General features: G+C 40.2%; 1 protein-coding gene and 3 long non-coding RNA genes across 6 annotated transcripts; 2 read left to right on the top strand and 2 right to left on the bottom strand.

Moving 5' to 3' along the window:
- Positions 1–3,747: 3,747 nt before the first annotated feature.
- Positions 3,748–7,767, bottom strand: lsm3 (LSM3 homolog, U6 small nuclear RNA and mRNA degradation associated). 2 transcript variants are annotated; one of them, XM_086150150.1, is made up of 5 exons: positions 7,700–7,767; positions 6,670–6,818; positions 5,827–5,937; positions 5,014–5,109; positions 3,748–4,431 (listed from the first exon to the last, which is right to left on the bottom strand). In XM_086150150.1, exons 2-5 carry the CDS (start codon positions 6,688–6,690, stop codon positions 4,351–4,353), a joined length of 309 nt encoding a protein of 102 aa, XP_086006276.1. In that variant the 5' UTR covers positions 6,691–6,818; positions 7,700–7,767; the 3' UTR covers positions 3,748–4,350. The 2 variants fall into 2 exon arrangements, with proteins under 2 accessions (XP_086006276.1, XP_086006277.1); XM_086150151.1 differs by having other exon boundaries at positions 7,712–7,729.
- Positions 7,768–7,808: 41 nt separating this feature from the next.
- LOC147232970 (uncharacterized) lies at positions 7,809–10,143 on the top strand. The gene is made up of 3 exons (XR_015106419.1): positions 7,809–7,889; positions 9,091–9,185; positions 9,563–10,143. It is a non-coding gene; the product is annotated as an uncharacterized LOC147232970 (long non-coding RNA).
- Positions 10,144–13,683: 3,540 nt separating this feature from the next.
- Positions 13,684–16,190, top strand: LOC147232969 (uncharacterized). Of its 2 annotated transcripts, none has more exons than XR_015106330.1 (4): positions 13,684–13,982; positions 14,178–14,334; positions 15,110–15,353; positions 15,438–16,190. It is a non-coding gene; the product is annotated as an uncharacterized LOC147232969 (long non-coding RNA). The 2 variants fall into 2 exon arrangements; XR_015106329.1 differs by having other exon boundaries at positions 15,087–15,353.
- Positions 16,191–18,911: 2,721 nt separating this feature from the next.
- Positions 18,912–23,048, bottom strand: LOC147232968 (uncharacterized). The gene is made up of 3 exons (XR_015106331.1): positions 22,581–23,048; positions 21,389–21,529; positions 18,912–21,260 (listed from the first exon to the last, which is right to left on the bottom strand). It is a non-coding gene; the product is annotated as an uncharacterized LOC147232968 (long non-coding RNA).
- Between the last annotated feature and the right edge of the window lie 292 nt (positions 23,049–23,340).

Genomic DNA, 23,340 nt, shown 5'->3' with positions numbered 1-23,340 from the left:
AATTTCACACTTCCACAGGTATGGAGACAGGCCCAACTGCCTTTCCACTCTTCATCTTCTTCAACGCCTTCCTCACTTCACTTTTACTAATCTCTGCTACTTTGTGGTCTACAATAGTCACCTCCTCTCCCCTTCCCTCCAGTCTGGTTTTCACTACTCTTTCCCATAACTTCATTGTATGGCTCATCAAGTTTATCTCTCTATAGTTGACCCCAATTCTGCTCATCCCCTTTATTCTTAAAAATGGGCACTATCACACTTTGTCTCCATTCATAAGGCATCTTTTCACTCTCTAAGAATCTGTTGAATAATCTAGTCAGAAACTCTACTGCTGCCTCTCTTAGAAACTTCCATACCTCCACAGATATAACATTAGGACCAATTGCCTTCATCCTCTTCAATGCCTTCCGCACTTTTACTAATCCCTGCTATTTTGTGGTCTACAATAGTCACCTCTTCTACCCTTGCCACTCTTTCATTTTCCTCATTCATCAGCTCTTCAAAGTACTCTTTCCATCTTCCCATCACTCTTATAGCATCTGTCAATACATTTCCCTCTATCCTTAATCACCTGGATCTGCTATACATCCTTTCCATCTCTATCTCTGTTTTGCAAACCTTTATAAATCATTCTCTCCATCTTTACTGTCCAACTGAGCATACAAGTCATTGCACGCCCTTTGTTTTGCCTTTGCTACCTCTATCTTTACCTTACACAGTATCTCCCTGTACTCCTATCATTTCTCTTCAGTCCCCTAAATGTCCCACTTCTTCTTTGCTAGCCCCTTTCTCTGTGCTCTTCCTCATTCCACCAAGAAGTCTCCTTATCTACTTTCTTTCCAGATGACACACCAAGTCCTCGCCAACCTGTCTCCTTGATTACATTAGCTGTAGTTGGCCAGTTACCTGGAAGCTCTCCCTGACCGCCCACAGTCTATCCGAAAACCATACAGCACTCCTCCCTTTTCTGCTTCCACCACTTTGTCCTCTGGTCTGCCATTGTCCTCTTGATCTTCCTTGTCACCAGAGTCATCCTACAACTCATCAGCCTAGACTGTCTGGCTACACTCTCACATTAAACCTTTTGCAGTCATTTTACTCCTTTTTGCAAAGTCTACAACCATCTGACCTCCTATGTTCCTGTACTGGATACTAAACCTGCCCATTCTTCTTCATCACCTGTATTGCCTGCACCAACATGTCCACTGAAGTCTGCACCAATTACCACTCTTTCATCTCTGGGACTATTCTGCATCACTTCTTCTAACTCATTCCAGAACTTCTCTTTCTCCCCTAACTCACATCCCACCTGTGGGGCATAGCCACTAACAACACTGAGCATCACACCTTCAATTTTCAGTTTCAGACTCATAAGTCTATCTGACATTCTTTTTACCTCCAGAACTCTATTTCTCTTCCTGTCGGTACCATGATAGTACAACTTAAAATTTGCTTCTAAGCTGCTAACCTTACTACCTTTCCACCTGGTCTCCTGGACACAGAGTATATCCACCCTCCTTCTCTGCATCATGTTAACTTTCCACCCTTTCCTGTCACTGTCCCAATATTTAAAGTCCGTGCTCTCAGTCCCAGACCATTGCCTTTCTTCTATCTCTTCTTCAAAACACACCTTCCTCCTCTCCTTCTTTCCACCGGTACCCCGTAGGTTATTGGCACCAATGGTGGTTGTTGTTAACCTGGGCCTCGATTTGCATGTTTGGTTTTGGCACAAGTTTTAAGATGGGTGCCCTTCCTGATGCAACCCTCTGCATTTATCCGGGCTTGGGACGGGCTGAGGGAGACACAGGCCCGTGCCCCCCTGAGGCTGTATAGGAAAGGCAACTAATGATTCTAATAAAAAAGTACAATTTTGGTGAGTTAAAGTCTCCTGGGCTCTGTTTAATTGGTTCTTTCTCCAGACTTATTTTACACTGTGAGTTGAAATTAGAGTGGGATATGAAGTAAATCTGTTATTGAAGAAGTATATATCTATAAAATTTGAGTTTTGGGATGTGATAAGATGTTCAAGATTCGTGCTTTGCTCATTTTCCAGCTTGTGTCAGTTATTCTATACTTTCACTTGGGACTGATCCATGTAATGAGCATGCCATCACATGAAACCATGAAACCATAAAATACTCATGCAAAAAAAATGAAAGAAAAACTCAGCAAAGAATTCAATATTTTAAGGGCTGGTGAGAGCTGGATGAAAGTTCAATTACTTTCTGCTCATTAAATGAGAAAACGTTTACAAAGTTTGGTCAGAGATGTGAGGAATCTGGGATATCAGGAGGCTGAGATGCCACAAACTCACTAACATTACAGAGTGCATCCTGTACTCAAAACACTGCACAAGATGTGCAATGTACAATCTGTATGCATTAAAAGACTTTTTGACAAAAACAAAATCAGTATGAAATAGAATCACTGGAGCTGCTGGGTTTCAATAAGACTACATGACTTTTGTTTTACTCATGAAAGATATAATTACTCACAGCTCAGTTACTGCACTTGCACACAGAAAGTTAGAAGTGGCAGTGATGTCATTGGATTCCTTCTGCAGTTTCATCAATTTCAGGTACTACACTTGGGATAATCGTCATATTTTTAGAAACAAGTTTTTTTTAATATATCTATCCATCCATTGTCTATCACTTATCCTGCACTCAGATTCGTGGGGGGTTTGCTGGAGCCTATACTAGCTGCAATCGGGCGAGAGGCAGGGTACGCCTCGGACTGGTCGCCAGTCAATTGCCACTTTTGTGAATTACAGACAAACAACCACTCGCTCTCATTCACTCATAGGGGCAATTTCCCCATTTTCTTCAATTAAACCCCTGCATGTTTTTAGATTGTGGGAGGAAACCAGAGCACCCGGAGGAAACCCATGAGTTTATAGTATATTAGTTGGTGGTTTTTAGTGTAAGTAAAATGTCAGACAGGAGAAATCAAATTATTAATCCATATTCGAGTTTTCGTATACATGCTGCCATCTAGCGGCAAACTGGCAACAATACAAGGTTTGTTTCAATCACTCTCAGCTTAACAGACTCTTTTTATCTTTTTATACTTAAGTAATTATTTCCAGGAAATTATTTCTCTGCATTTAATCCATCATGGATGAACTAAGAGTAGTTGGTAGCCATTTAGTACAGCGGGGGAGCATGTGGGGTCCAATGTCATGCTCAACAGCACTTGAACAGGCTTGGAGGAGCAGAGAATCAAACCAGGAATGTTTAGTTCCAAGGATGACTGCTCTGACCTCCTGAACCACATCTTCTTCGGTTAGTTTTGAAGAAATGTACTGATAATTTAAAGTCATTTTCAGCTTCCTTTGTTTTTGTAAGTGTAGGAATCTGGTTAAATTCTGCCTTTTCTAAAATGCAAAAAGTTTAAATATCTTGAAGGCTTAGCCATTTATAGTTTGGTCTTTAAACAACACTGTGCCAATTTGATCAAAACAGAAATGTAATTACACTGTACATTACAATTACATCAAGGACCCTCATCTGGCCCCCAATCAATCTGACACATCAATCAGGAAGAATCAAGAATGAAGTTACACTTACATATAAAAAAAGGCCAAAATGAATTTAAAAAAATAAAGGCATTACAAAAGAACAGCCAGCAGTTGAGAGGAGGAACACTATTGCAGAAAGAGGTTGGGGGCTGATAGTTTCTCCTGCTTGATGAACATCTGTAGTTTATTGGTATATTTCAGTGATTGATCCTCATCAGTTCAGACACCTCAGATTGTGGCATTATTACCTCCATTTTATTTCACTTTCCCCTAGACAACCCAAAATCAATATTTCGGACATGGGTACCTTCCTGTCCCACTGCCAAGTACAAATATATGTATATAAAAACTAAAACAGTTTAACAGGGACTCAAACAAATATTCAAATTTAACAAGTTTGGTGTACCTGTAATACACAACCAATTCAGATAGAAGCCAAAGGCTTGAACACACATGATTGATGAAGACACAAGGAAGGAACTAAATTCACCAGATGAGATTAAAATTGGAAAAAAAAACACTGAATATTGAAAACATTTTTTGAAGTGAGATACTGATTTAAAAAAAAAAACAACAACTCAAAGGTCCTACAATCCAACCCCAAAGTAGAATCTGCCTGAAAAACACACACTCTTATCTCCAAACAAAAGACTTGATTTTTTTTTTTCCCTTCAGTTACTGAAAACAGTCAAGTTGTTGCTTTTTAAGACCAGATTTGCAGCAAAGAAGGATTCTAACCTAAGGGATCCCATCCTGTCATCTTTAACACACCCCTCTCCCTCGCCTCAATGTCTCAGAGAGCTGTCAGACAACGGGGGAAGTGGGTGGGGTTAACCCACCCTCAGGGGTGGAGCCACAAGGACAACGCCATCTCCTCTGACAAACAGCATGGGGATGTTCCTCTTCGTTGACTGAAAAAGTAGAATTGAAAAAAAAGTCATAAACTGACACATTGGACATTAGGGTTCAACCTTCAAAAATCAATAAAAACAAATATTAACCGAGAAGGGAAAATCTTCTGTAGGTATTTTCCTTTAAATATAACCATCCAGCGTCTGCTCTCAATCGCTGGATGATGTTGAATTCATTTGAACACACAATCAAGACTTGTCTTTGAGATTCAGACATTCAAGTAAAAAGAGATATCTATTTAATGTATAAATTTGGGCTCAAAATTTTTAGTCGATTTTCCAACTGATGCAGGATGAGCTGGCTATTAGGTGCAAGGATGACTAAACCTCACCATAAATTCTAGTCTTGCTACTGGTAGATTGCTGTGTCCCATTCTAAACACTGTAAAGTGTTGGTTTTGTATCTCAATCTGAATTATAATTGACTTGGAAAACTGAAATTAAGTAGAAAATTATATTTATGAAAACTGTAGATGAAGTTCTATTTAAATATTCAGTATTGTTATATCGTTTTTATAGGTCCGGATTAAATCTGGGGTTAAAATTATTTCCACCCAGGGAGCTTGAGAATCCAGTGTGTACCTTGTAGAGTTCTTCATAAGTCTCCTCATCAATCTCCACCGTTGTCACGGTCTCCTCCACATCTCCCAGGATCATGTTCAGGTGCTGGTCATAGGCCTGCAAACACCACACATCAGTAAACAGCAGGAAGGTAAACCAGTGGCAAACAGTAATTCTATTGAAGCCAAACACATGAAGGCAAGTGTTCACTTGCACACACATGAACCATATAAAAAAATAGGACTCTCAGTTCAAGATCTGAGTCAGGAGGCTGAGCAGAGGTTGCAGAGATGAAGATGCTGAGGTTCTCTTTAGTAGTGACAAGGATGAATAGAATCATGAATGAGACCATAAGAGTGACAACCCATGTTAGATGTTTTGGAGAGAAGGTCAGAGAAGGCCGACTGAGAGAGTTAGGTTATGTGCAGGGGAGGAACAGTGCATATAATGGTAGACGGATGCTGGAGTTGGAGCTGCCAGGCAGGAAGTCTCAAGGAAAACCAGAGAAGACATACTGAGAGATGATATGAAGGTAGTTGGTGTGAGAGAGAAGGATACAGAGAATAGGGTTAGATGGAGAGGGTTGATTTGCTGTGGCGACCCCTGAAGGGAAATGCCGAAAGGCGAAGAAGTAGTTCAAGATCTGAGTCCAAGCAGTCTGTCCACTGGGTATTTTTTTGTCTCAAAAAGATTTCTTTGATGTGAATATAAAATTGGTACTTTCACTTCCATCTTGATTTTTTGACGTAAGAATCATCACTTCTCTAGAGTTGGACATCACTGTGGGCAGGTACAGTTTAAGTACATGTGTTCATGTGGGGCTGGGATAATTACATGCAGTCGGCCTCGCAGTTCCCGGTCATTCCTCATCTTGACGTAGATCCTCTCATCTAAACTGAGTCTGATCAGATCCAGCGGCTCTTCCACTGTGTTGGTTGTCGGTTGCTGCAGCACACAATTGTATAATGTTAATTGTACGGTTTTTTTATATTCTCCATGGAAACAATCAAAATACACAAAGTCGTCTGTTTGCTATTTCATAACTCAGTCTTTTTCTTTGTGTGTACGCATCCTTGTGCAATGTTGTGCATTTCTTTATAAGATATTTCTTCCAAAGTTTAATAACATCCCTACTTTTCTAGAAACATTTCTTCACCATGCGGTTTTTCTTTTTTATTTGTTTTTGGGTTCAGATAAGGAGGGGGTGGAAAGTGGAAAAGCAGTTCCAGCTGGACCAGAGTGGCCTAACCTGTACACCCAAGAGGAATTTCTCTCTCTTTCGATACTCCCCCCACAATAATATTTGCACTTTGTACGATGGTATTTCACTTCCAAAACACACGAATATGATACAGGAAGCGATAAACATGGGGGGAACTTTACCGTTTCTACATAGTAACTAGCCGTTGGTGCATATGAATGAATGTGTACAAATGTGAGAGCTTTCGTATTAAAAAAAAAACGCGCATTGTAAGTAACATTAAAGGCTAACTGCTACATGTGTTAAGCTAGCTTGCTTGACACAGCCAGCTTCTTTGCTTGTTTAAAGGCAAAAATACATGAAATAACCCCGTGTCCATGCAAAACTGGGCGCATGGGTCACCTTGGCTCTCGTGGGTGTATTAAAATTTAATGTATCCCGTAGCAAAGCGTTGAATGGAACGTAGAATTACCAACCTGCTCTACTTCATCCGCCATGATTTTTGAGTTCGCGTCGGATGAATGCAGTGCGTGGCGTCGGTACGTGGGTTGCCAGGTCTGCTAGAAACACGCGTTTGCTGATGGCCTTCCCGTGTTGGCAGACGCGTGTTGGGATTCGGTACAAACTGTGTGACCACAGTCCAAATAACCGATATACAGCTTATTTTTTTTATGGTGATGAAACATAATATACAAAAAATATGTCACTACAATTAAGCCAATGTCTTTAACAAAATAGTTTGGGGAGTGACTAAGGTGAAGTGATGCTGAATATCCCCAGAGATGAGAGAATAGTAATTAGTGCAGAATTCAAAGGATAATGACAATGAGGGAGAGAATTATTTATACATGTTGACAAAACAGAGATATAGAGGTGATTAAGAACAGAGAAGGAAAAGTAATGTCAGGTACAAAAAGCAGGATGGGAAGAGTTCTGCAAGGAGCTGATGAATTAAGAAAATGAGAGACAAAGAACAGAAGTGGTGATCAGTGTGGACCATGAAGTAATACTAGTTATATATTAGTATTGATATTAATTTGAATACATTTAGTAAATTAATGTTTATTGAAGAGGATGAATGGTGGAAAGGCAGTTGGTCTTGATGATATACCTGTGGAGGTATGAAAGTGTCTAGGAGAGGTGATAGTAGAGTTTATGACTAGATCATTCCACAGAATCCACAGAGAGGGAGAGCATGCCTGAGGAATGGAGGGGAAATGTCCTGGTACAAACATTTAAGAACAAGACAGATGTCCAGAATTGTGGTAACTCCAGAGGAATAAAGTTAATGAGCCATACAATGATGTTTGGGGAGAGAATGAATCATAAAAACAAAGTCATATTTTATACAATCCCTTAGAGCATCGTGAAAAATGTAGAATGCTTTCTATGATAAGAGGTAAAAAAAGCAAGCACAATTGACATCAAAAGATTGGTTTAAGAATTTATCATTGTTGTCTACTTGATATGTGAGAGCATGAACTCGTTTCCTTTTAAAATACATACATTTCTATTTACCATTACTGCATGATGGAGAGTAAAGCCGCTCCTGCAACTAGCGCTTCCGCTTCCGCAACACGCATGCGTATTGAAGATTAAACCAACAACCTGGCAACCTGGGGCTGACATAAACAGGACCATTTACCGTTACCGTCCTTCTTCTGGACCTTTCCATCTTCCACGATGGCAACCGCCGGTAAGCTCCTTGATAGAACTTTTCTTTATCTGTCAGTTAAATTTCAATACATTTAAAAAATATTTCACTCACAAATATATTAAGACAATTTCTCCTCTATACGGTGCCACTTTAAAGCGGAGAAGGTCTGCAGGCGTATTGTTGTGGTCAGACGTCAGCAGCAGGATTAACAAGCGTTTAAGATCGCATTTGGAATAAATAACAATTATGCATTTAAACATTAGGCTTCCGGCATTGCCGTGAAAAAATATTCCGTGGCAGGTTGAGGAAGATAGAAGGTTAATAGATCCCCTGTTTAACTTAAGGTTTTTCTTTACTTTGTGAAGCCTATAACGATGTAGTATGGATTTACATCGAAAACGATTTAACCATATTCTTTATATGCAATTTAACTCGAACTATTTTTAATTCACGTCTGATTAAAATTCCCACTAAGGGTCGTGAAAGGAAGTTCCCTTAAAAACACAATGACAGAAGTCCTAAACAAGATAACTATAGAAATAAAACCAGGTGTACCTTAAGCGTTTCAGACTTAGTCAATCCACATATCTTAATGCCAAGCAACTCAAGAATTGTATTTTTTGTTCCTTTTCTTGGATTATAAAATGCACACTAGACACTTAGAAACTTATAAGATAGTACATTTTTTTAAATTTGGCTAATTTATTTGACTAATGGGTTTTCAGTTTATTGAAAAGAAGTGTAGTAAAAAAGAAGTCCCATTTTCACAAGATCAGAGAAAATAATGGGAGAAAAAAAGTGACTGTAAATGCAATTCTTTAAGTCTTTACTCTTTGTAACTGCTGTGCATTTTAGGTGTGTGTGTGTGTGTGTGTGTGTGTGTGTGTGTGTGTGTGTGTGTGTGTGTGTGTGTGTGTGTTTACGCGCACATGTGTGTGTACAAGCCTCCCCTCTGAGTCCAGCCCAGTGCTCCATACTGGTTGCGCCTGGTTGCAGGTAGAGGAGGTAGAGCATAGCAGAGACTTGGCCCATTCCTCCCTCAGCTGCTGCTCTGTGGTGGAAGAGACTACTGCTACACAAATGAGTTGCTGTCAACCTTTTCCTAACCCACAAAATTGCCAGTTGGTCTTATTTACTCCGACTGGACTCATTAAACTGAGCAAATCTCATGTTTAAAAATGCTACATTTTTGACGAGATCACAAAATGACATGTTTGTATTTTCCACTCCTACCATTAAGTGATTTCAAGACAGATCTACAAATAGTTCTTTATCCCTTTTCCTCTGGAAAGGGATGTAAAAGGAGAGAAGAGGACTATTTCTGAGCTCACAAAGGTGTGTACATGTTAAAACAAAAAGAAAATTGTACTCCTTGAGAGTAAAGACTCTAAAGTCTGACTTAAATTTCATACCAACGCTCTAATTTGAGCATGCACTTACTGACTTAATTGAAATAAGTGTTTGAATTAATGTCTTTGTTGCATGTTTTTGAAGGTTATATGAACTTGAGAAACTTCTTAAGCAGTTGTCCAGTCATGTGTGTTCATTTAAATACCTCAAAATGGTATTGTGTTTGGAAGTTTATAATCAGCTGAAATATTTCCTCTGACAGCAAGATGATGCAACAGAATTTATATCATTGATAAACATTGAAATATTTGTTTCTGTCTCCTTTCTATTTTTCTCCCCATGATTCTGGTTTGCAAAAGCAGGTGTTAAACTGGCCACAAGGGTGCGCCAAACAGCAAGGAGAGGATTGGGCCTCTTTAGTGAAACTGAAAAGGGGCAGCACCATCAGCATCATTTCATCAGAATTTTAAGGAGACAGTCAAGCGTTTCCAGCTGCTGGAAGTAACTGACAGAATTGTATTTAGTTATTTATGTTGATAATTGAATTGAGCCTCAGAATGCCGAGAACTAATGTGAATGTACTGTCCCGCTACTGATCTTTAAATAGTCTTAGTGTATTCTAAATAAAATGAGATTTGAACTTTGGTGTGTAGGCATAAATATCTTGATAATTAAATCACAAGTGTTTTATGCATATGAAAGAATTTCTTTAAGTTAATGTCTATTAACCTTTTTTTTAGTTTTAAACAATTTCTGTCCAATTTAATGGTTGATATGGCAATTTTTGAGGTTGTATATCCCTCATGTTTTTGTAATTTAATATTTGTTTGTATTCAATCCATCCCGCTGTCTGATCTCATGGTATCTTACTCCTTTTCTGTGTTTGTTTTCCATTGAATGAATAAAATCTTGTTTGTTCTCATAAACATGATGCTTGCTAATTTTTTTGAATCTGTAATTGTTTGTTACAAATACTAGTCATACTAATAATACTCTTGTACAGCACAGGGTCATCACTGTGCGTGGAGCCAGTCAGCATCACCAGAGTTTGGCAATAGCAGGGTTCTTGGGCCAGCTCTTCTGTGACCCCAAAGTTGATTCCCAGATGTTGTTAGTCCCCCGTGATAATGTCCAGCCATCTGGTCTGGGGTTTGGCATGTGGGTCTTTTCTAGATGTTTGCTCTTTGCCTGGACAAGAATAGGGCAGGAGTCGAAGGCCATGGCTGACCCTTGAGATGCAACACTGGGCGGCGAGCTGAGATACAGGAAACTGATGGGGGTGTTCTCATATATCAGCATTGGGACGTGGAGGGGCCATTTGATGTACTTGGTACCCCTGAGAGATCTGTTGAACTCATTGATTCTCTTGGCCAGGTTGTTGTTCAGGGTGCAGGATTCAGCTCCTTACAGGAGAAGAGAACTGGTGCATGATAATATGTTGCTTCGTCTTGCAGGAAACAGAATGGTGGTGCTGTAAGGGCTGCCAGAGAGACTTCATAGCTGCAACTGCAAGACTACATCTACAGTCAAACATGCTAGGAGAAAAGGTCTGGTCCATCACTAACATACATAAGTTTGGCCTCCTTCCAGCTGATCTAGAGTGCAACAGTTCACTTTCCATATGATATGTGGCAAATGCATTACTAAGATATTGGAGGGAGGAGTTGAATGGGGTTGTGTTGTCCGTGTACTCAAGGTTGACCAGATAGAAGTATAGAACCTTTTCGCAACCCTGGTGCCGGGCTTCCCGACAAACAGACTGCAAGCTGTCAGTGTCCACAGCATCTTCTCCTCCCTTGTCACCCTCAGCACTAATTCTCCTCGGGGCTGTGTACTGAGCCCCCTCCTGTTCACCCTGCTGACATATGACTGGTCTCCAAAGAACTCGAACTGTCACATAGTGAAGTTTGCGGATGACACATCAGTGGTGAGATGGATCACGAACAATGATGAGTCTGAATGCTGAGGGGTGGTGGAACACCTGGTGCAGGGAAAACAATCGGCATCAACGTGAGGGAAAAAAAGGAGAATATTGTGGACTTCAGGAAAGGGAGTCATCAACACCTTTTTATGCACATTGGTGAAACAGCCTTTGAAGTCGTCTCCAGCTGCAGGTGCCTGGGTGTTCACCACAGAGAGGACCCCACCAGTAACCACACTTCCTACCTGGTCAGGGGGGCTCACCAGTGCCTGTACTTCCTCAGGAGACTGAGGAGGGATGGACTTGGAGGCTAACTCCTGACTTCATTCTATAGATATGTGGTGGAGAGTGTCCGCCGCTCCTACATCCTCGTGTGGCACTTCAGCTCTTCTGTGGCAGAGAAGAGGCTCTCCAAATGGTGGCTGAAGCTGCACAGAGGATTGTTGTGACCAGCTTTCCCACCACCACGGACATCACCACCACCAGATGCAGAAAGAGGGCCAACAACATTATGAAGGACCCACCCACAATGCACATTCATTTTTTGTGCCCCTTTCTTCAGGGAAGAGGCTGTAGAACATCGGGAGCAGGACCTGCTGAGACTGAGATCAACAGACTGCCAAACAGTGGTGCTACTCCATAGACTGATCAACAGAACTAACAATCTCATGTAATTTTCCACATCACCTGAAACACTTGTATGTACAAAGAACCATATCATGCCAATGCTATTTATCAACTATGCTCATTTTGAATTTTTCAACAATTTCCTTCGGGATTAATAAAGTTGTTCTTATTTGCTGTATATCTGTTCATAGAGCTTTGTTATATTCTTTTTAATTTTTTTCATTATTATACATCTACTCTGCATATCTTATTATATCTTGTAACACTGCTGCTCTCTACCAGACTGTACTGTCTACCAGAATTAAGGAAACAAATTTCATTCAATTCTCTCAGAATGGAATGACAGTAAAAATCCTTGACTCCTTGAAACCTGGACGATGAATAATGGTGCAGTTGAATCAGTCTGGTGGCCATGCAACCCTTACTGAGCCCGCCGTTGATTCGGAAACAGTCGGAGCCTTTCCCATCCAGCACTCTGGGTTATTTATTAGTTGTTGGAACATTCAATTATCTACGGGAGGACTCTGATACACCTAGGGCTGTTCCAGAGGGTGGTGCGGTCTACCATATCTGAGGCCCGTAAAGGCAATGAGGAGATATTGATTCTCCTGGAACGCCCTTACCTTTTTAAAGGCAAGGAGTAGAGGAGATGCGCTCTATGGTTGGTTACGAAGCCACTGGCCACGGCTTTGGAGGATCAAAATCAGAACTGCTTCCTTTTGCCATGTAAATTTACAACTACAAGGAATTTGATTATGGTTAACAGTGCTGCACAGACAACATGTAACAGGCATTAAATAAGTGAAAAATAAAGTGAGGTCGGGGTGATCATGGTTGGTTGTGCAAAATGGCAAGTTGTGCAAAGCAGTGCAATGTAGTGCAATAGAGGGGTTGGGACAGTATCAGTGGGGGACCGAGACCTTATTGATGACGCAGGCTGCTGATGGGAAGAAACTGTTTTTCTGGCGGGTAGTTTTGGTCTCAATGGACCGCAACCTCTTGCTAAAGGGGAGTGCTTCGAAGAGTCTATGTTCTGGGTGAGAGGGGTAGCCCAGGATCTTGCCTACATGCCTGTGGGTCATGGAGGTGTACAGGTCCTGTAGATGTGGCAAGGTATATTGCAGCCAATCACACTGCATAGCATATGATACGATGCAATCGGCCCTTGTGTTTGGCGGTGCCATACCAGACGGTGATGGTGAAAATGAGCTTGATGATGGAGTTGTAGTAGTGCACCACCATCGTCTTTGCCAAGTTAAACTTCTTTAACTGCCTCAGGAGGAACATTCTCTGCTGTACGTTGCTTGTGAGGGAGCTGATGTTCAGCTCCCACTTGAGGTCCTGGGAGATGATTGTTCCCACAAAGTGGCAGGACTCGACAATTCCTTCTGGATCCTGGTGAACAGTTTGGGCAGTATTGAGAGCAGAATAAAGCATCTGTGGTGGCTGATTAGCTAGTCGCCTTTCTGTTTCCAGAGGGGAAATATGTTGCCATTGGTCCAGTCTCTGGGAAGCTGCTCTGCCATCCACATGTGGTCAATGATGTGAGCAAGTCACTGAACCATGAAGTCCCTGCTATTTTTCAACATCCCCATGGTGATGGCAAATATTTCTGTGGTGATGACGTTTCTGTTGTCATCCTTTACAAGGACGGGGTTGATGTAACATCCACCGCGGGCTTGGTGGGTTGTGTTGAAGACCTTTTTGAGGTCATTGATGAGGTCTGTGCTGCACTCAAGTTCTTTCCCAGAAACTCTATCCGTCATGGGTAGAGTTGGGGGGGGGGGGTCATGTGCGACAGTCAGCCACTCGAACTTGGTCATGTCACCACTGAGACTGGCCTCTCAGCATTTGTCACTGATGACAAGTGTCAGCTGTGAGATCCACGGCTGTTTTGGGAGGATGTCTTTATCTCTCCAAGATTCCAAGACTGTTTGACCTTTAGCTTGATGTTGTCTTCAGCCAGGGTGCTGGGGTCATTGTTAATGGAGATCTGGTAGGTGTGGGACCTATGTTGGTGTTGTGAAGCCTAGAGGAGAAAAGGTGTGGCTGGTACCTGATGGATGGGACAGCTCAAAATCCAAGCCTGAGCTGAGTGACCAGCATGTGGTGGTCCATGTAACTGTGCTGCAAGACCCGGCCGTGATGGAGGACTGCCAGTCCTATGAAACGTAATGATGTGGTCGATTGCCTTCTGGGTTCTTCAGTCCGGTCCATACAATGCGCAGTGGCAGGTGCGGTCACTCTGTAATTTTAAGTGTCAGTGATACCAAGGTTGTGGGATTGTCAGAGGAGTAGCAAGTGATTACCATTGCCATTGGTGGCGTTGTGAGCAAAAGTGATGGCAATGTGAGGAAGTATGGTGCAATGACCTGTTTCTGGAGGAGGCTAATTCGGTTGGCATCGACATGGTTGTCATTACTCCACAGGATAATGGGGCTACCATCTCAAAGGCATCCGGCCTGGTCCTTCAGCGACCAGCTTGCCTCGGGCAACCCTGCGAGAAGCAAGCTTCGAAAGATAACACTCTCGTGATCATAAGAACGCACAAGCCTCCTCACAACGACAAGGTTGAAACCCATCAAGGTAGTTGTTACTGATACAGATTATAAAATGACTGTTAAGGAATGATAAAAAAATTGAGATATTATGAAAAATGAAGAAAAATGCTGGATAAAAAACAATAGCTGACAGTCATTTTACCTAAGAGAGTGGCTTTGGTATGTTAAAAAGGTTTCTTATGTAGTATCTGTATGACTTTATTAATGTATTTGTATAGGCACCGCATATATTTGAAAATACATGTCCGATAAGGCAAAAAGTGGTTCTGCTTGTAGTTCTAATTGAATTTCATGAAGCTGAATGAGAAACAAGGATCTGTAATTCCATTCTTCGCCACAAGGGGTGAGTCTTGCATTAAAATTACTGCAAAAGTCGAAGAGACACTAATAGCATCCGGTTAGGAAATGATTCACACTTTTTCCACTGACTGGATAGACATTTCTACAAATATCAAGTTCTCTATACCTGCAGGATATCCCAACTATATAAACCGTGTGCAGGGAAAAGTATACAAAGGCAATATGTATTATTGTAAAAATACCCAATAAAAGAATTAACACTGTAAATGAAAATTCATATTTAGCAATAAATTCAAATTCTGTATATGTTGATAATGAATAAATGTGTCCATGCTGAATGTTGGATGAGGCTATGAAGGTGGAGGCGTCAGGTGGGTTCATCAGTTCCTGCAGATACAAATGCACAGCATACAGCCCAGCTGTTTCACACCTTGTCAGCTGCTGTGTTCATTCCCTGCATTGTTTCATTACTCACAGTGACGCACTTACATGAGTTACAGCTCCTCTATCTGGAAAAGGATGGATGCAGTTTCTCAGATATGCTCGGAGCCACTCATCTCTCCCCGAAGCTATTTTTACATGGTCCTGCGACGTTCAAACATTGACCCACTTACAGTCGCTTCGTGAAATGCCAAGGAACACAGTGTGTTACTTTTCTTACGCTGCCGCAGATGGAGAAATATTTTTGTTTTGGTCACGTTTCACACCTGCAGCTCGGGATGGTGGAGCCACGCAAAATGGGATGTGAGTATTTAGTGCCAAGCAATTTAAATCTTGACAAATTGAATGATGGGATGTAATTAAACATGATTTATTCCATTCTTAAAGGGCAAAAGGCCATTTTCAGCGAGAAACTTCTTATTCTGGCAAGTTTCAAAATGACCAAGACCCAAAGAGAAAGTATAGAACAAGTGGAGGGATCAACAGAACTCGAGATGCTAAAGACAGAACTGAAACACTGATGACATAAAATGAACAACAGGAGGAGTGTCAGTGAAAATGGTTGGGGGAGGGAGGTACACTGCACGCAGTGAAACACATGAACATGAAATGCAGTATAATGCCATAAATCAAATCAAACAAGTGAGCAATTGTCCACAAAATGCTTCGGAATTCTACAGTGTAATGAAGGAGACAAGTTAAAGTAGTATTGCTGGACATACATTCCCTTTGTTTCTGTATACAGGATGTGAATAGCACTGACAGTCATCTACTGTATATCTCATGAATCTCTTAATTATATTTGCACCAAAAATGGCGGAATATTCCCCCTCTAATTTCCTTTCCTTGTGGAATGTCGCTATAAAATGTTTTTATACTATGTTGTATCTTTTGTTCATCCTCATTCAGATAATCAAAATTTGGAAGCAGACTGTTTCATAAGTGACTGACAAAACTGCATTTATATGCTGCAATGCAAGTCTTTGTGATGTTTATGTATCTGTTGTTTTTATCCCGGATAAACATGATATCTTAGTTTCACCCATAGGAATATAGTGACCTCTTTCACAGATTTTGCTTTTTTTCCATCAACAAATTAAATGACTGCATGAAAATGTATTGGCAATTTCAAAAAAAAAAAAAAAATCGGGTCATCATTACATGACTATATGCTGGTGTGCCTTCATTTCCACTTCTATGATCACATTTCCTCCGCTCAAAAATAAAATGATTTATTGTACTTCTAAAAATACACCATCAAGAAGACGAGGAAACTGAGATGAAATTTAAAAAAAAAAGGGCTCGGTTGAGGACAAAGTGGAAGTAATTGTAATTGTTGGGTGAGTTATGGGGGTTCATACCTGTCGCCTTGACCCTGAAATAGCCCCAACGGTCATTAAAACATCACTCAGTCCTTTTTGTTATGGCTGTGATTGACAGCCTGATTTATATGGGTTTAATTATGGATGAGGCCGAAGTCAATGGAGCGGGCTGAGATATAAATTCATTTATGCATGCTTGCTGTCATAAGTATGCATGGGAAAAAACACAGACTCAAAGTCACGTTCGTGCGCGAGCTCACACACCTTGCGCTTGATCAGCTGTTTTGATTTTAACGCTTGGAAGAGAAAAAATCTTGAGGTTGGGTTGAATATGCAAACACAGCTCATTAGAACAGATGAGGAACTGAGAAACCCAAGATTTAATGGGAAATAATTTCCAAAAAGTTTCTGGAGCAGGTTACAAGAGGCTGCAGCCAAAAATAGCCCTCAGGAAGCAGGAAATAATTCAGAACGATGATCTGAAACAGGACAGACAACAAGAGACAGCTGGACAAGGACAACTACAAACTCCACACACGCCATTAAGAGAAAAGGTGGTTGCACGAGAGCTGGAAGCAAGGTGATTAGATGAAACAAAATAAGGAGCGGAATTGAGCCAACCAGGGCAGATTATCTGAAAAAGACACAAACGAAGAAAGGAGAAACGAAACCAGGATGTAAAAGACAAGATATCTAACAGCCCCGGTAAAATAAAATATCAAAAGAACGTTAATTTAAAAAAGTAGGAAATGAGCTGAAGGTAAAAACTGAAACCCTGAATGTCGCAGCCAACAAAATACCCACGGAACACACAAAAGATTAAAATAGAGAAAAGAATTGAACTCTGATCGATGCAGAACAAAAAAGTCTGGGGATAGTTCTTCACAGTAGACAGGAAAACAACAACAGAACCAAAACACTTTAAAACGGAAAATAGAAAAGCGAGAACATCGAAAAGAAGAAGATGCGAAATGAATAAAGAAATACAAAGTCGAGAGTCAAAATAACACAAAAGTCAAAGGATCAAACTAGTTGTTTCTGAAGCAGACGTTGAAATCACTGCTGGGTAAATCACACGATTTAAGAGAAAGAAGGGCAGTAAAAAAACAAAAATGTGATTCGACGAAGCCCCCTGAAACAGTGACAATAAATCACATAAATGTGATAAGATGACTGCCCAGGATGAAGTCAAGTGTTTGTTTACATTAAATTGATTTTCCCCTGTTGGTGTTTACAGCCTATAATAGCTGTTATAAAATGTTTATTAAGGTAATTGTTTGTATGCTCATTCAACATGTTGTGTAGTAAGCAGCTTTCATAAGCAGGTTTGTTATTTTCTTTCCTCTTTAAACAGTTTTCATTGAATTACCCCCTTAATATGTCGGTATTGAAGGCCAGGGCTCTTATGACTCCTGCAGCTAAAGCTTCCTGCCTCAGAATGAGTTTGAAACTCTTTGCTGGAACTTTCTGTGACTGAGAGCCATTTTGGAGAGGAAGTGTGTTTTAGCAATTTAGGCTGCGACCCACTGCTGGCTATTTGGAGAGGCGTGAACTGGAGCAGACAGAAATGATGGTGACACATCAGGAGTCGGCGGCAATTTCTTTTCCATTCCTTTCCTTTCCATGAGGATGTAGTACTTATATACTGTAAGAGATTAAATCACTGATCCTAACAAAACCTGGAAAAATGCGCCAAAACAAGAAATTGGCAATAGCGCTCAAAGCAGGGGACAGTTATTCCCCAAGTTCGATTTTTCATAATTATAGATTTGTCCAGGAAAAATATATAAATTAAACACAGGCAGATAAAGAAAATACATGTCATTGACTTTGTGTGCAATCCTTAGTTTTTGTACTTCTGCTCCGTGTGATCCGAAAGCTGATAAAATGAAGAGAAGCAAGCCATTTACCATCTGTCAACCGCACCATTTTGACAGGAGCTGTTTCCTGGGACAAGGTTATTACAAGTTTCCTTTGTTTTTGATTTTTTTTTTTTCTTTTCCTCAAGGCAGAATAAACTCATCATTCACACTGCAGCAAGAATGTATTGGTCTTGTACTGTCAGGGTTTGAAAAACATCACTAAATGATTTAAAAGGTATTGAGGGCAGGTGTTACTCATTGTGGTGGTGTTAGTGGTGATGGTTTGGGGAAGTGGGTACCCCAATATTACAGAAAGTCTTTCAACCACACAAAAATGTCTTATTTGTCTTATTTTAATCATATGTTTGGTATCACTTCCGGACAGTTTAAATATTTTATATATTTCCGTTGATATCCAACAGCTTTTAGAGTATATTTTAGAACATTTATTGTTGCTATTTCAAGGCTCATTATAACATTTTGGTTCTTATAACATTAGAAATGAGAGATGGCAAAAAAAAGAAAGAAGAGGTTGCATGTGATACATACAATTTAATTGCAAACTGATTTTAGTTGGATGATATGAAGAAATTATTACACAGCTCTTTTGATCAGTTATTAAGTATTTTTCCATTAAGTGGAGATGTTAGTTTTTACCAAGCAAGAATACTCCTGGATCAATAATTAGATGAAAAAAGATGAGAAAGGGAACCCAATGTTCTCTTTGTATATTGATAACTGAAAGAGAAGAAAATGAAAAACTGGCCAAAAGTGAATTAAAATCCTCAAACTATATTCCAAAATTACACAACTCACATTAAAATGTCAGGGATTACATTTAAGAAATCTTCGAATTATAATAATTATATTTTATAATGAAACAAGTATCAATTGTATTTAATAATTGTATTATAAAATTGACTGTAAAATCACCAAAACATTCACTAAAAATGATCAAGACACAATTGTTCTCTGAATAACGGTGTTCCACAAAGATGTATTTTAGAACCTCCCTTCATTTCTATTTTTACTGTAAACATCATCAGGGACCTGATGTAACCTTACATACATAAAATGTGGATGTGTATTTTAGGCTTGGGCCCTGGGTAAGGTGTAGAGTCTGCAGTGGATTGCGTCCAGGTAAAGACTAAATAAAGAAATAAATTGATAAAGAATAAAAAAACTTAACTGACATGCAGCATCACAGTAAATCCCTTCTCATTGAAAAAGTTAATTTCTCTTTTTGTTGTATTCACTGTGAGTGGAAGCGGATTTTGTGTCCTGATTTTCTGTTGATTTTTAAATGGGGTAATGTCTTGCAGTTGTTGTTCCTTGACTGGATAGTTTTCAGGTATATTTATTTATGATTTCAGACAAAATCTTTAAGATTTTCAGCTAATTTATTCCACATAATTTATTCCAAATCATCTTAATTTATTTCTTTTTCCTCACAGTTGTTTTTGTTGCATGTCAAAAAGTTAATGTTCTTTGCTTTTTATTTTTAAACCAGGTACTACTAATTATATATATCTTTATGTCCGCTAATTATATAAAGCTGGAAAAACAGATTATCTAAATTCAAAGCTCATCCCTGAGATCAAAATAAACGTAGCATTTCTTGATAAAAAACAGATTAGTGATGGATCTTGAGTTGGGGGTCACACAACTGTCCATTCACTGAACTCTTGTTTTAGACACATCCACATATAGAAGCTTCTCAATATTAGACTGATTCGGTGTCCGATATAAACCTGTTTTCATGACAGCAATCTTGTTTTTATGATGTCCCTCAAATTTGTCCTGCATTATAGAGATTAAAATTCCAATAAAGGTGGGCGGGACACAAACTGTGTAAAGTCGCTGAGATGGCACTCTTCATGAAAAATAATTTCTATTTTTTTTCCCTGAACACTGACAATGCAGAGATTAGTCAAGCTTTTGGGAGCAATTAAGTGAGTGCTACAGCAGGAAATGAATCACATCTATACATTCAGATACAATTATCTGTTCCATTATCTAATGGGCTTAGGCTGTATTTATGGAAAGACTGAGGAGGTTTGAAGGCAACACACACACACACACACAAGCAGACGCACAACACACACATACATCTCTTGGTGGTCCATCACGTCTTCTATTTGTGAGTCTTGCTGTCGCTTTGGAGTCCAATCCTTGTTCTACATTGTCTGCCACAGTCAGGGCAAGTGAATCCATAGGCTGGGGTTGTAGATATAATGCTGGCTTCATGTCTCCTTGTATGTTTCTTCATCTCTCTATCAGTTCGATTCCTCCTCAAGTTTGTGCACACCTAGTTGGCAAAGCCTCCACCAACCTCCTTATTGTCTTCATCAGTGCAACCTCTGCCTCCTGTCTTTTTGTCATCGTAACTGTCTCTGGGTAATACAGTATCGCTGATCTTACCACTGTCTTGTACACCTTTCCCTTTCATTCTGGCTGATAGTCTGCTATCGCACAGTTCCCGTGACACTTTTCTCCACTCATTCCAACCTGCTTAAACCTGTCTCAACAATCTCCGCTGCTCTAGACTATTGACCCTAAGCACCTGAAATCATCCAACTTCTTGATCTTTGCTCCCTGTAGCCTCACCCTTCCATCGGGTTCCTCTTATTCGCACACGTATACTCTGTCTTGCAGCAACTAACCTTAATTCCTCTCCTTTCCAGATCATACCTCCACCTATCTAGATTTTCCTCAACCTGTTCCTGGCTCTCACTACAGATCACAGTGTCATCTGCAAACATCATGGTCCATAGAGATTCCTGTCTAATATCATCTGTCAGCCTGTCCATCACCACTGCAAACAAGAGGGGGCTCAGGTTTACCATGTGTGCCACATGGAAGCCTGGCAGGAGTCTTGGTGATGAAGCGTCTTTGTTTTGGCAGAAGAAGACTGATGTATGAGTTGCTTCTCCACTCACCACAAGGGCTTGTGGCAGCTCTGAAAGCGAGAGGTAGCAAGCAAACATGAAGTAGGCTTGCGCCCTCCCTCTAACTTCTTTAACACCCTGTGTTTAAAGAACACACACAAACAAACAATCTAAACACTGTCCTTCATTTTTTTTCTGGTCCAAAATATGAAACTTGAAATGATAAAAAAAAAACAATGACAATACCTTGCACTTTACTTACTTACCTTACTTCCAGGACGACTCCGTCAAACTCGTGATAATCTCACTACCGTCACATCATCTCAATAGAAATACCTCAGACACCCAGGAGATCACATCAATTATAGCTGAGCCTACATTTGCCGGGCTCCGGGGAACGAGGACGCCTGGAAGACATGACATTCTTCAAGTCACATTTCAGAGCCCGCTGCCGAACAGGCAAGGATGAAAATATGGCTCAACAACAAAAACACAATGGTAATGTATGAGTTTATCGTTTTGTGCAATTAGAAAAATTGCCAACAGGAAGAAGGAAATTACACGAGCAGAGAGAAAAACCGTCAGCAAATGCCCTGTAATAATTTGATGATGGCTGAATAGATGGATCCCCCTGAGCCAATGTGTTATCATTCAGTCACATCAGTTTTAAGATAATAAACCTCAATAATCTATTTGTGCTCATATCCTATATCTGGAAATAAGGATGAGCTGCAGGGATTTACACATACACATACTGTACTTCAAAGTGAGGACGAGCAGCGGTGTGTATTGTCAAGACCGAAGCCAACTAATCCTGTTAAGGTTCTTTTTTTAAGTACATCATGCACAAACACACACATACAAATACACACACATACACCTGGACATGCAATTCACCCAAATGGGTTGATGTTAACCTATATAATATCACTAGGGAAAAAAAGAGCAGGAAAAAAAATCAATACAATGCATGTTCCAGCAATGTTTTGATCAATTATTGTACTGTAATTTATGAATGAGGACACAAGTCTGACTCTTTTCACGATTTTGCATCTGCATATGTGTGTATGTAAATTTTGCATTTTCAACCTTGCTCTCTCCCTTTGGGTGGGTTTCAGTTGTTTTGATTTAAAAAAAAAAAAAAACATCACTTTCCCCATTCAAATTCAACTCCCTTATTATTGTATTATAATTTATTTCTTATATGTTCGAAATCACATACAAATATACTTTGATAGAGAATTCTATATCATTGAAATGGCAGTTTGTGGCTCGAAATTTGTAGCAGAGCAGAAGAAAACCAAAGCGTTAGGTCAGTCTTAGGAAACTGGGCTTTGCGTGCACACAATCACACCAAGCACTCACAGTTGTGAGTGAACACACAGAGTTAAAGGAAAGCTTGTTTATTTCTGATTTGAATGTTGTGACGGTTGTAAATGGACCACACATACTCTGTACCTCTGCGGCTGTGGGGCGGCCCTTGTGTGCTCTCGTGCATGAGCATGCGTCGGAATACTGTCGCTGACAATTTGTTTCACGTGCCGACAGCAGACCTTGGCAGACGGGGAGGAGGTGCTTTGCTTTTTATAATGTTCCTTGCCGTTGACGGGTCCCTTCGGTGTCAAAAAGGTGCTGTCAGGGAAAAGGGAGAGCATTTGTTGTGTTCTGGCCTTAAGTGGACCAGTCTAAAGTGTTGCGCGTCATGGTGATGACATAGATGGCCCTGATCAAGCTGCCCCCTACAATCCCTTTAAACATCATTGAAATGTGTTAATATCCTTGGTGGTAGTTCCATCTTTCATATGGTAACGGTGCTGCCCGCTTCCTACATATAGGTCCCTCCAGTCACATGTCAAGCGACGGTTTGTTTTGATTTTGCCTTGTACCTTTGTCCTTGCTACCTATGTACCTATGTCCATGCCCCAGATCAGGTTGGCAGCAAGTTAGGCTATACAGTGTGTGTGTACGTTTGTGTGTCTCTGTCCATTAAAAAAAAAAAAAAAAACCCTTACTAACCCAAGCTTACTGTTCTGTATATTTCCTGTGCATCGTGTATTTGCAAGTGTATTTGCAGTCCCTATGTCCTCTATTGTAAGCCGCTTTGGATAAGTGTCTACCAAATGCAATGTAATTTAATGTAATGTAATGCTAGCATTTGTTGTCTGCTTTCATTAGAAAATGAGCAAGTTGTTTTTGAATCCAGTATTTTATATTTTCT

The sequence above is a fragment of the Fistularia commersonii genome, chromosome 7 (assembly GCF_037954325.1).
Source record: "Fistularia commersonii isolate RoL2024-O1a breed Wild chromosome 7, RoL_Fcom_v1.0, whole genome shotgun sequence".
Classification (NCBI taxonomy): domain Eukaryota; kingdom Metazoa; phylum Chordata; class Actinopteri; order Syngnathiformes; family Fistulariidae; genus Fistularia; species Fistularia commersonii.
Note: the sequence above shows the minus strand (reverse complement) of the source record. Positions and strands in the feature narration are given on the sequence as shown.